The sequence below is a fragment of the Oncorhynchus nerka genome, linkage group LG15 (genome assembly GCF_034236695.1).
Source record: "Oncorhynchus nerka isolate Pitt River linkage group LG15, Oner_Uvic_2.0, whole genome shotgun sequence".
Lineage (NCBI taxonomy): Eukaryota > Metazoa > Chordata > Actinopteri > Salmoniformes > Salmonidae > Oncorhynchus > Oncorhynchus nerka.
The window spans coordinates 55,517,214-55,529,804 of record NC_088410.1 but is presented as its reverse complement, the minus strand read 5'-3'; the positions used below and the strand labels follow the sequence as shown (position 1 = coordinate 55,529,804).

At 43.4% G+C, this 12,591-nt stretch overlaps 1 protein-coding gene across 5 annotated transcripts in view; it reads left to right on the top strand.

The window, feature by feature from the left end:
* Nucleotides 1-12,591, top strand: part of LOC115142934 (plasma membrane calcium-transporting ATPase 1-like) — a 173,307-nt gene that overhangs the window by 144,506 nt on the left and 16,210 nt on the right. For all 5 annotated transcript variants that reach the window (XM_029682806.2, XM_029682809.2, XM_029682805.2 and 2 more), the window contains one exon: nucleotides 8,588-8,770. In XM_029682806.2, the coding sequence (XP_029538666.1) occupies nucleotides 8,588-8,770 (183 nt within the window). The remainder of the gene's footprint in view (nucleotides 1-8,587; nucleotides 8,771-12,591) is intronic.

The following is a 12,591-nucleotide window of genomic DNA, read 5'->3' as shown; positions in this document are numbered from 1 at the left end:
GCTGGGCCAATTGTCCTCCACAATTTGTCCTCCGCCCCATGGGTCTCCCGGTCGCGGACTCGACCCAGAATCTCTAGTGGCACAGCTAGCACTGCGATGCAGTGCCTTAGACCCCTGCGCCACTCGGGAGGCCCATGTATCTCTATGCTGACAACACCATAGAATTACAGTAATTTAGTAAGTTCTCTGTGGACAACCCTTTCTTCAGTTTGGGCCTGGGAAATGACCTTGCTTGCGCTTAAGTGGCATTATTGCTGGGAAAAATGGAGGGAATGCTTTAAATTAATGAATTTCAGACCATTAATTTAATTGAGTTACTGAACCAATATACACGGAGTATACAAAACATTAGGAACACCTGCTCTTTCCATGATATTGACTGACCAGGTGAAAGCTATTATCCCTTATTGATGTCACTTGTTAAATACACTTCAATCAGTGTAGATGAATGGGAGGAGACCGGTTAAAGAATGATTTTTAAGCCTTGAGACAACTGAGACATGGATTGAATGTGCCATTCAGAGGGTGAGTGGGCAAGACTAAATATTTGAATCCCTTTGAACAGGGTATGGTAGTAGGTGCCAGGCACAACGGTTTGAGTGTGTCAAGAACTGCATCTCTGCTGGGTTTTTCACGCTCAACCATATCAAGAATGCTCCACCACCCAAAGGACATCCAGCCAACTTGACACAACTGTGGGACGCATTGGAGTCGACATGGGCCAGCATCCCTGTGGAACGCTTTCGACACCTTGTGGAGTCTATGCCTTGATGAATTGAGGCTGTTCTGAGGGCAAAAGTGGGTGCAACTTAATATTAGGAATCTTTTTGTACACTCCGTGTAAGTTCATATGAAACATTATTCATGCATGAACCTGCCAAGAAATATGATGGGAGGAGAAACCAGTGGACCTATTACATTTAGATCAGACAAGGTGTTATTTTCAAGTCCGAGCTCTTTAATGGTATACTCAAATCAAATTCTATTCATTAGATGCTTCGTAAACAACAGGTGTAGAAAACCCTTCCCAAGAATGCAGAGAGAACGAAAATTGAGAAATAATTTAATTGCAATAATAAGTAATAATAAATGCATAGTGAGTAACGATAACTTAGCTATGTACTGTACACGGGGTACGGAGTTGATGTGCAGGTCTACAAGATTAATAATAAGTACACAATGAGCAACGGTAACTTAGCGATATACTGTACATGGGGTACGGAGTCGATGTGCAGGTCTACAAGGTTAATAATAAGTAAACAATGAGCAACGATAACTTAGCTATATACTGTACATGGGGTACGGAGTTGATGTGCAGGTCTACAAAGTAGTTGAGGTACATATGAACATATAATTAGTGCAAAAAGGGTAAATGCAGATAGTCCGGGTAGTTATTAGGTTAACTATTTAACTAACTATTTAGCTGTCTTATGACTTGGGGGTGAAGCTGTTTAGGGTCCTGTTGGTTTCAGACTTGGTGCCGCGTGGTAGCAGAGAGAACAGTCTATGACTTGGGAGGCTGGAGTCTTTGACAATTGTTGGGGCATTCTTCTGACACCGCCTGGTATAGAGGTCCTGGATGGCAGGGAGCTCGGCCCCAGCCATACACAGTACCCTCTATAGCGCCTTGCGGACAGATGCCAAGCAGTTTCCATACCAAGCTGTGATGCAGCTAGTCAAGATGCTCTCAATGGTGCAGCTGTAGAACCCTTTAAGGATCGGAGGGTCCATGACAAATCGTTTCAGTCCTCTTAGGGGGGGAAGAGGCGTTGTCGTGCCTTCATGACTGTGTTGTGTGTGAACCATGATAGATCCTTAGGGATGAGTACACTGAGAAACTTGAAGCTCTCGACCAGCTCCACTACAGCCCCGTCAATGTAAATGGGGGCATGATCAGCTCCTTTGTGTGGTGCAAGATTGTTGTCCTCACACCATGCTAACAGGTCTCTGACCTCTTCCCTATGGACTGTTTCATGGTCGTCGGTGATCAGGCCTGCCACCGTTGTCTTCAGCAAACTTAATGATGGTATTGGATTTGTACACAGCCACACATTTATGGGTGAACAGGGAGTACAGAAGGAGACTAAGAAAGCACCCCTGAGGGGAACCGTGTTGAGGGTCACAGTGGCGCATGTGTTGTTGCCTACCCTCACCACCTGGGGCCGGCCCATCAGGAAGTCCAGGATCCAGTTGCAGAGGGAGATGTTCAGTCCCAATGTCCTTAGCTTAGTGATGAGCTTGGAGGGCACTATGGTGTTGAAGGCTGAGCTGTAGTCAATGAACAGCATTCTCACATAGGCGTTGGGCAGTGTGGAGGGAAATAGAGATTGCCCCATCTGTGGTTCTGTTGGGGCGGTATGCAAATTGGAGTGGGTCCAGGGTGTCTGGGAAGATGGTGTTGATGTGAGCCGTGACCAGCCCTTCAAAATATTTCATGGCTACAGATGTGAGGGCTATGGGGCGATATTCATTTAGACAGGTTACCTTGGCGTTCTTGGGCACAAGGACTATGGTGGTCTGCTTGAAACATGTAGGTATTACAGACTGCATCAGGGAGAGGTTGAAAATGTCAGTGAAGACACTTGTCAGCTGGTCAGTGTATGCTCGTGAGTATGCATCCCGGTAATCCATCTGGCCCTGCGGCATTGTGAATGTTAACCTGTTTAAAAGTCTTACTCACATGGCCTAACTTTTATTGACAATTTTGACACTTTTTGGTAACAACAGATACTCTACGGGGATGATGTACTCCACCCAAACCATCTCGGAACCTGGACCCGATCTTTCAAGGCCGCGTTAAGATATTGACTCCGAGACGTACCAAGCCCCACTCATATATCTCCCATCCTCTCTAAGCGTTACTGTTGGGGGTGTTGTCAGTTGTAATCTTGTACCCATTAGTTTGAATTCCTCTTAGTTCTGCTATTGTTAGCTCAAGAGAGGAGTATGTGGTCTGCTCACCCAGTGCTTTTAGTTCAAATGAGAATTCCATAAACTTTAATACCCCATCGGTTTTCAAATCACGTAGAGGGCTTGGGCTGTTGCGCAATAGCAACCAAAGCCCATGGAAGTCAGTTTATAACATTCCATCATTGGTTACTCTGAGTTCCTCATATTGACATTGGCTGCGGCCTCCGACCCTATGGCGCTAAGGAGAAATTTGCTGAATTATCAGAGAAATGATAGTGAAAGCTTTTCAATTCAACCATCAGAGCTATTTTGAAAAACTAAGTCCTGGATGCTTTGATGTAGCATTCTATTCAAAATGATATTGGTTTGGATGCAACAATAAATGATAGTGAAAGCCACTATTTAAAAATAAGTCCTGGATGCTTTGCTAGCAACAGACAACAATAAATCCACAGGGGGCGACCAATTGGATCCCGGTCTGCTTGTGTGCAGCGCCCATCAATGTTGGCTCAATAACCCTCATTTTTTATTTTATATTGTTATCAGGAAATTTTCCAAGTATGGAAATCAGCTTTTGAGCTGCCACTCCATAAGTGAGGCGATTAGTAGTGATCTTAATAATTATCGCCCCATTTCAAGACTTTCTTGTCCAGCTAAGATTCTCTAATCTTGGTAAATATACAACTTTTCTCTTTTTTATCTGAGAAATTTATTTTTAATGTAAACCAATCCGGGTTTAGGCCTGGACATAGCACTATTAGAGCAACCTCTCTAGTTGTTAATGATCTTGTCAATGCTTTAGACAATAAAATTAAAAGTGCTGCTTTGTTTGTGGACCTGTCAAAAGCTTTTGATACTGTTGATCATGCTATTTTATTGACTAAGTTGTCCTAGATAGGCCTGAGTTCTGATGCCTGTTCATGGTTTCATGATTATCTTTGTGACAGAACTCAGGCCATTGTGATTGATGGGGTTGAGTCTGAATTTCTTGCTACATAAAGGTGTACCACAGGGGTCAATTTTAGGACCTGTTTTCGTCACTATTTTTTATAAACACTGTTGGTCAATCTGGTAAAAATGGTCAACTTAATCTATATGCAGGTGATACTATTATGTATGCTATTTCCTTGACTGTTGATCTGGCTGTGTCAAAACTACATTCAGATTTTATAGCTATGCAGGAATCCTTTACTGATTTTTAAAACTTGTACTTATTGGGGGGGGGGGGATAGAATGTATGTTGTTTTAGAACTCACGTAAGAATGTTTCGCATGTTCACTCATTAGATGGTTCTCCAATTGAATGTGTTCCTGCATATAGAGTACCAGTCAAAAGTTTGGACACCTACTCATTCAAGGGTTTTTCTTTATTTGTATTATTTTCTACATTGTAGAATAATAGTGAAGACATTAAAACTATGAAATAACACATGGAATCATGAAGTAACCAAAAAAGTGTTAGTGATCAAAATATATTTTATAGTTGAGATTTTTCAAAGTAGCCAGCCTTTGCCTTGATGACAGCTTTGCACACTCTTGGCAATCTCTCAACCAGCTTCACCTGGAATGATCTTCAATGAACAGGTGTGCCTTGTTAAAAGTGAATGTGGAAACTGGATCCTGGACTTCCTGACGGGCCAACCCCGGGTGGTAAGGGTAGGCAGCAACACATCTGCTACGCTGCTCCTCAGCACTGGGGCCCCTCAGGGGTGTGTGCTTAGTCCCCTCCTGTACTCCCTGTTCACCCACGACTGTGTGGCCAAACACAACTCCAACGCCATCATTAAGTTTGCTGACAACACAACAGTGGTATGCCTGATCACCGACAACGATGAGACAGCCTATAGGGAGGAGGTCTGAGACCTGACAGTGTGGTGCCAGGACAACAACCTCTCCTTCAATGTGAGCAAGACAAAGGATCTGATCGTGGACTACAGGAAAAGGTGGACCGAACAGGCCCCCATTAACATTGACAGAGTTGTAGTGGAGTTGGTCGAGAGTTTCAAGTTCCTTGGTGTCCATATCACCAATGAACTTTCATGGTCCAAACACACTAAGACAGTCGTGAAGACGGCACAACAACACCTTTTCCTTCTCAGGAGACTGAAAAGATTTGCCATGGGTCCCCAGATCCTCAAAGTTCTACAGCTGCACCATTGAGAGCATCCTGACGGGTTGCATCACCGCCTGGTATGGTAACTGCTCTGCAGAGGGTAGTGTTTACGGCCCAGTACATCACTGAGGCCAAGCTTCCTGCCATCCAGGACCTATACACTAGGCGGTGTCAGAGGAAAGGCCAAACAATTGTCAAAGACTCCAGTCACCCAAGTCAGACTGTTTTTTTCTACAGCACGGCAAGCGGAACCAAAGAGCCAATTCTAGGATCAAAAGACTCCTTAACAGCTGCAAATTACCTCGACTAACCTGTACCCCCTCACATTGACTCGGTACTGATGCCCCCTGTGTATAGCCTCATTATTTTGTTACTTTTTATTCTTTTTTTACTTTAGTTTATTGGGAAAATATTTTCATAACTCTTTTTTTGAACTGCACTGTTGGTTAAGAGCTTGTAAGTAAGCATTCCACAGTAAGGGCTACACATGTTGTATTTGGTGCAGGTGACAAAAAGTTTGATTTGATATGAGAAAGTTGCACAAAAAAAAGCTTGCACTCTGTTCCTTGCCTCAGGCTGTACATGCTGTTCTCCAAGTGATCATATTTTCACTCATCAGTCTATTCTCGATTGAATCTGGTCTTTGCTGATAGGTCAAATTAGTTAGATATTTAGAGTGGTCTATTGTCAAATTGTCAGGAACAGGGGCAGGTGAAAAAACACATGTCATCAGTATGCACTCCATTAGCGAATGGAGGCCACTTTCCAGCTGGTTCATGTTGGGTAGGTTATTCCGGTTATTTCACTTCATGCATCAACCACTGTTTGAGGAGCATGCAGCCTTCTTACCAACAGCAGGTGATATTCAGCCCAAACTCTGTATGCCATGGGCTCTCCAACTCTGTTCCTGCAGCTACCCAGTGCTTAGTTTGGGAAACTAAGCGAAGTCTATCCGGGAACATCAATAGTAAAATGTTTAGTTGTGAAAACATATAAACTGTTGACACACCCTCTTCTGCCCGCTTGAGAAAGGACTGAAGGAGATATTCTGTAGTTAAAGGTAATGTGTCAGCCTATTATTTATGGAAATAGAAAAATGCCCTATTACTAGGCTATTCAAAATCAAATACAAATTCACGCTAGGCCTAATTTTAGGCTCACTCTGAATTTGTTTAATTTAGGCTACCAGTTATAAACCAAAGATGTTAAAACAGTTTTTCTGCCTTGCTTAATATGTGTAGGCTATGTAATGTATAATATCACAATCACTCTTTTAATTCTGATTTTCTTTCGACCTGGGCTCGTATATAGGCCTATGCTTAAACTCTAACATGCATATGGTGTTTTTAATTCATTATCGCCTTAGAAAGCGCTGTCCAGGTCGTTGTGTTAGGCTTTGAAACAACGTTCACAATGACCATGTTTTCTACTCAGTTTCAACCTGTTGTAGAATTTCTTTCTTATTGATCAATCACAGTGAGGAGAGTTTTTTTTTTTTTATGCATACAGTTTTGATACGTGTTTTTGATGTGATTTTCGATTGCTTTTGCATTGATGTCAATAGGGTTTGAGGGACAATAGAGGCCTGAGTGCCAGGCCATTAGTGACCTGACGATTGTTAGCGAGTTGGTGTGTACTACTACCATGTGCATAAAAGGAGATTACCGTGACTCAACAGCAAGTGGAATTTTTACTGCGGTCTTGACTCATGACTGCCAGTGTGACAGCCCTAGGTGACAGGTTTTGGGGGCATGATCTGTGTGCATCTGAAACGTTCTCACTCATCATTATTCTTTCATGTAGAAGTGTTCAGAAACATATTATATTATTATCTACAATAAAGGTGACTCCCCTCCTCAAATCGTTGGGGCATGGACCATGTTGACCCCAATGCACACTTTTGACTAAATGTACTTTCAAAAGGGGTGGACTCGATTTAAAGTGCATTTGTTTTTAAACGATTCAGCATGCTCTCAAATAAAAGGTGAAATGGGGAACGTAACACCGCACCTTTGATCTCAATTCTAAAATCGTTGACTATAGAGACATTAAGGGTTTTAGCCTCACAGTCCAAATGAATACATAGGGGAGTGTATATACAGTGCCTTCAGAAAGTATTCACACCCCTAGACTTTTTCCAGATTTGTTTGTGTTACAAAGTGGGAATAAAATTGATTTGTCATTTTTGTTCAACGATCTACCCAAAATACTCTGTCAAAGTGGAAGAAAAATTATAAATATTTGGTTAAATAAATGGAATATAAAACTAATCTTGATTAGATAAGTATTCAATCTCCTGATTGTTAGAATCACCTTTGGCAGCGATTTCAGCTGTGAGTTTTTCTGGGTAAGTCGAACAGCTTTGCACACCTGGATTGTACAATATTTGCCCATTTATTCTTTATTATTGGTTGTTGATCATTGCTAGACAGCCATTTTCAAGTCTTGCCATAGATCTTCAAGCCGATTTTAGACAGAACTGTAACTGAGCCACTCGGGAACATTCAACGTCATCTTGGTAAGCAACTCCAGTGTATATTTGACCTTGTGTTTTAGGTTATTGTCCTGCTGAAAGGTGAATTTGTTTCCCAGTGTCTGTTGTAAAGCAGACTGGACCACGTTTTCCTCTGGGATTTTGCCTGTGCTTAGCGCCATTCCGTTTCTTTTTATCCTCAAAAACTCCCTAGTCCTTGCCAATTACAAGCTTTACCCATAACATGATGCAGCCGTCACCATTCATGAAAAAATGAAGCGTGTTACTCAGTGGTGTATTGTTGGATTTGGCCCAAATATTACACTTTGCATTCAGGACATAAAGTACAATTCTTTGCCACATTTTCTTCAGTTTTAATTTACTGCCTTATTGCAAACAGGATGCATGTTTTTGGAATATTTTGTATTCGGTACAGGCTTCCTTCTTTTCACTCTGTCATTTATGTTAGTATTGTGGAGTAACTACAAGGTTGTTGAGCCATCCTCTTATCTCAGCCATTAAACTCTGTAACTGTTTTAAAATCACCATCTCCTGGTGAAATCCTTGAGTGGTTTCCGTCCTCACTGGCAACTGAATTAGGAAGGGTACCTGTGTCTTTGTTGTGACTGGGTGTATTGATACACCATCCACAAAGTGTAAAATTACTAGATGCCCTTCTTTGCGAACCATAGGAAATCCTCCCAGGTTTTCGTGGTTGAATTTGTGCTTGAAATTCACTGCGTGACTTAGGGACCTTACAGATAATTGTATGTGCGGGGTACAGAAATGGTGAAGTCATTTCAAAATAATGTTAAACGCTATTATTGCACACAGTGAGTCCATGCAGCGTATTATGGTACTTGTTAAGCACACTTTTATTCTCCTGAAAAAGTCGAGGAGTGTGAATGCTTTCTGAAGGCACTGTATGTGGCTCTGAATGTTAATGCACCAAATTGACTGTTCTCATGTGCACTGCTCTCTTTCTTCCCAGAAGATCTCGACCATTCCCCAGTACAATCACACAGCGTCATTACAGTGTGCTGAGTGAGAGAAACTGTTTATTCAAACATTCTCGCTTCCTCTCTCCTCCAGCTGATCACAGCCATCCCCACCCACCACCTGAAGTTCCTGAAGGAGGCTGGCCACGGCACCCATAAGGAGGATGTTCCCGAAAACGAAATGAACGAGGGGGATGATGAGATCGACCATGCTGAGATGGAGCTCCGTAGGGGACAGGTCCTCTGGTTTAGGGGACTCAACCGCATCCAGACTCAGGTACGCACCAGGGGGTCCTCAACTACCATCACCTGCTCTCGCTTTAGCAGCCCCCCTCTCGATCTCCCTCTTTTCCTTCCAGTCCCCTCCAGGGGTTCCGCAGGTATAGGAGGAGGAGAAGAGAGGAGAAGACCATCTATAAGGGGTTGAAAGGGTTGGATATTCCTCTCCCTCTCTCCCTCCCCTTTCTCCCATCTCTCCCCTCGCCAGTGTTCACAGGTAAAGACCGAGAAGAGATGAGAAGAGCTACAGAAGCACTGCATTGTGATGAGAGGAGGGATATACTTCCCCCTTGTCCTGCCTGTTGTGAGGAGATTTAACCTGCTGTCTGTTCTCCAAGGGGAAGAATAAGACAACATATTTCTTCACCGTGACCATTTTGATAACTGTTGTGCTGATATTATGTGGTTGTTTCAGCCTACTTTTTTAAAAATTCAGTCATTCTAAATTAGCCTGGGCACCAGTCTGTTTAGCTAGCAATCCCCTCCTTGTAATCTGTGTCATGTGCCAAAGATTTTGCAATGACACAGAGTACAAGGAGTGGAATGCTAGCTAAACAGACTGGTACCCAGGCTAGTTCTAAGTCTCTTTGAAAGTTAAGCATTTAACTAAGGGTTTTTCTCTGGGATGTATTTTGCTGCTGCCTCCTGTGAAGAAAGACAGGTGTGTGTTGTCGTCTGAAGGAGACAATGGGACTGTGACAGAGTCTGATGTCTGGGCTTTGATTTCCTGTCACTATGCCACCTCTGTCTCTACTGTCTAACTTGTCACCCCTTAGCTGGATAGCTGTCTAACTAAGTGATCCCTAAAATGGTGGGTTGGGAGTCAGGATCCAGATGGGTAATATCAAGAGGAGATCAGATACCAGTGGCTGTATGTATCAAGTGTTGCAGGGTAGTAGCTGATCTCGGATCAGTTATGCCTTTTCGATCACAATAAATACGATTATATGGATAGAGGGGAGCTGATCCTACGTCAGCACTCCTCTGAGACGCTTTGTAAATATGGGTCCTGGGATGTAAGGTGTCAGTAGCTCTGGGCCCCCAGGTGGGGGAGTGGAAACCCGACTCAGACACACTGGAAGCCTGCCTTTAGCGATAGTCACTACCCACCAACACAACTAGACATATCTCTATATAACCTGATGGAGAGTTATAATGGATGACTCTCAGGATCATACTAATACTGCTGTTGCTGCTACAAAGGATCGTCTCGCTCGCTTTCGCTCTCTCGCTCCCTCTCTCGCTCCCTCGCTCCCTCCCTCCCTCTCTCGCTTCCTTTCTTTCTCCAACTGTCTCAGTGTACACAGCCTTGGGGTTGAAGAGACTTACTGTGATGGGAGATGAGGAGCAGAAACACACTTACTGCCTGTTGCGCACACACACACTATTGGCTAGCTTATATTTAGAGACTGTATTCAAATAGAGCTTTTCACCAGGTCTCCAATCGCCTTATGTAGTGGGACACACACACGCACCCTTTAACTGCCAGGGGACTCCACTGGGTTTCCTCTGTGGGTGTATCGGAAGGGGACTCACACACACCCCCGGGGTGGTCACCTACATAGAAAAGTCCAAACTTTTGACGTGTGTGTGTGTGTTGCATTTAATACATTTTGTGATGGTAAAACAGTTTCAGTGTAAATGTAAATGACTACAACCAGATATAAAGTATGTAGAAAAGATAATGGACCTATATATTTATTAGATCATCTTTGAGAACTAACAACCTCCAGAATAAAACCTACACAGTCAGTGTGAATCTGAAATTCCCCAAAATGTCATGGAATGGGGCCCTTTCATATTTGAGGCAGATGGATAGCAAAAAAGGCCATGGTAAAATGTGCAGAATTGCAAGAAACTAGCTTTCAAACTGCAGAATTGTCTCTTCGTTCCATGGCAGAATATGTCGAATTGCGGGAAATTTGTTGCATGCGCCACCACTGCTCAAAGAAATCCGAGTGGCAAGACTAATGGAGGTGGAGAGGAAGCCGAGGTCCATTGTCTCCATACACACACACACACACACAGTGCAGTAGAGATGGCACCACTCCCATGCCCACCAGATTTCACAGGTACTCTTCCTGGGGTCCAGCCAAATTAGGGCAGTTCTATATAATTACAAATGTTACAATACACAACAGATTAAGTGTGTGCCCTCAGGCCACCACTCTACTGTCACATATCTACAATACAAAATGCAACGTGTGTGTCTCTTCACAGTCCCCGCTGTTCCATAAGGTGTATTTTTATCTCTTCTCTTTCTCATTTTACTGCTAGCATGAGTTAATTCATTTGGAAGAGAGTTCCATGTAGTCATGGCTCTATGTAGTACTGTGCACCCCCCCCCCCCCCCCCCATATACTCTTCTGGATTTGGGGATTGTGAAGAGACCTCTGGTGGCATGTCTTCTGGGGTGTGCATGGGTGTCCAAACTGTGCTAGTAGTTTAAACGGACAGCTCGGTGCATTCGACAAGTCAACGCAAGGAGTGATGAAGTCGATCTCTCCTCTACTTTGAGCCAGGAGAGATTTACATGCATATTAGTAATGTTAGTTCTCCTTGTACATTTAAGGGCCAGCCATGCTGCGCTGTTCTGGGCCAATTGTACCTGACCAAACGAATGGACAGTAGTCCGTCTGCAACAAAACTAGGGCCTGTTGGATCTGCCTTGTTGATGGGGATGTTTCGAAAGCAAAGCAGCGCTTTATTATGTACAGACCTCTCCCCATCTTTGCTACTGTTGCATCAATACGTTTTGATCATGACAGCTTTTATAATCCAGGGTTACACCAAGCAGTTTAGTCTCCTCAACTTGCTCAATTTCCACATTGTTCATTACAAGATTCAGTTGAGGTTTAGGGTTTATTGAACGATTTGTCCCAAACACAATGCTTTTATTCTTTGAAACATTCAGAACTAACAGAAGAGAATGTCATGGTTTATTTTCTAGTTGTTTTCCCAAAACAAACCTAAAAGGTGTCCGGTGTTCCCCTTTTTAGAATACCTCCTCTCTCTCCGTGTGTTTTAGAAGGTCCCGTTCTCCCCGACAATGCATCGGCCAAGTTGGGTCCTTTCTTCGGCCCCGTGAGTGGGATTCCTAGGCCGTGAACGCTACAATAAAGTGGGCCTATGGAGACGTTTCCAGAAGCCGAGCTTTGGTTCGGCAATGCTGCTCTCCCCTCCTACAGGAGTGAGCTATAGGCAATCGTAGCGCTAGCATGTCCGGAGGCTATTTCTGTGTCCCTATGGGCCTCATTAGCCTTCGCTAGCGCTGAAACAACATACCTGCAGCAAAAACCCCTGTAGAGTGGGCGAAGGATGATTAGCTTGTTGTGTTGTTTGGATGTAAACGTATACGTCCCTCTCGTACAGTGGGTCAAAAAGAGTTCAGTCTTTCTCGGTCTGCCGTTGGGGGTGCGGATGGAGGGATGTGGGTTGCTTTAACGTTCTTCTTTTTAACTATTTCATTATCTACAGGGCTGTGGAAGACTCCAGTCCTGTCTCTCTAGTGTCTGTTTCTCTCTCGCTCACTTTCTCTCTTTTTTTTTTCTCTGTCTCACACACACACACACACACACACACACACACACACACACTCCAGAAGCCTATACTGTTTGTGCACCCTGTAACTGACTAACCTTCTACCCTCTTCTTCATCTGAAGTATGCAACTCTTCGTCTCATTTGTTTCTGAATCTTTCTCTCTTCTCATCCTTTAGCCCTCTCTCCCTCTGCTATTGTCCATTAACTGTCTTTTTTTTACGATGGAAAGACTCTCAATACGGTTGACCAGAATAATAAAAAAATAGATGTTTTGTGT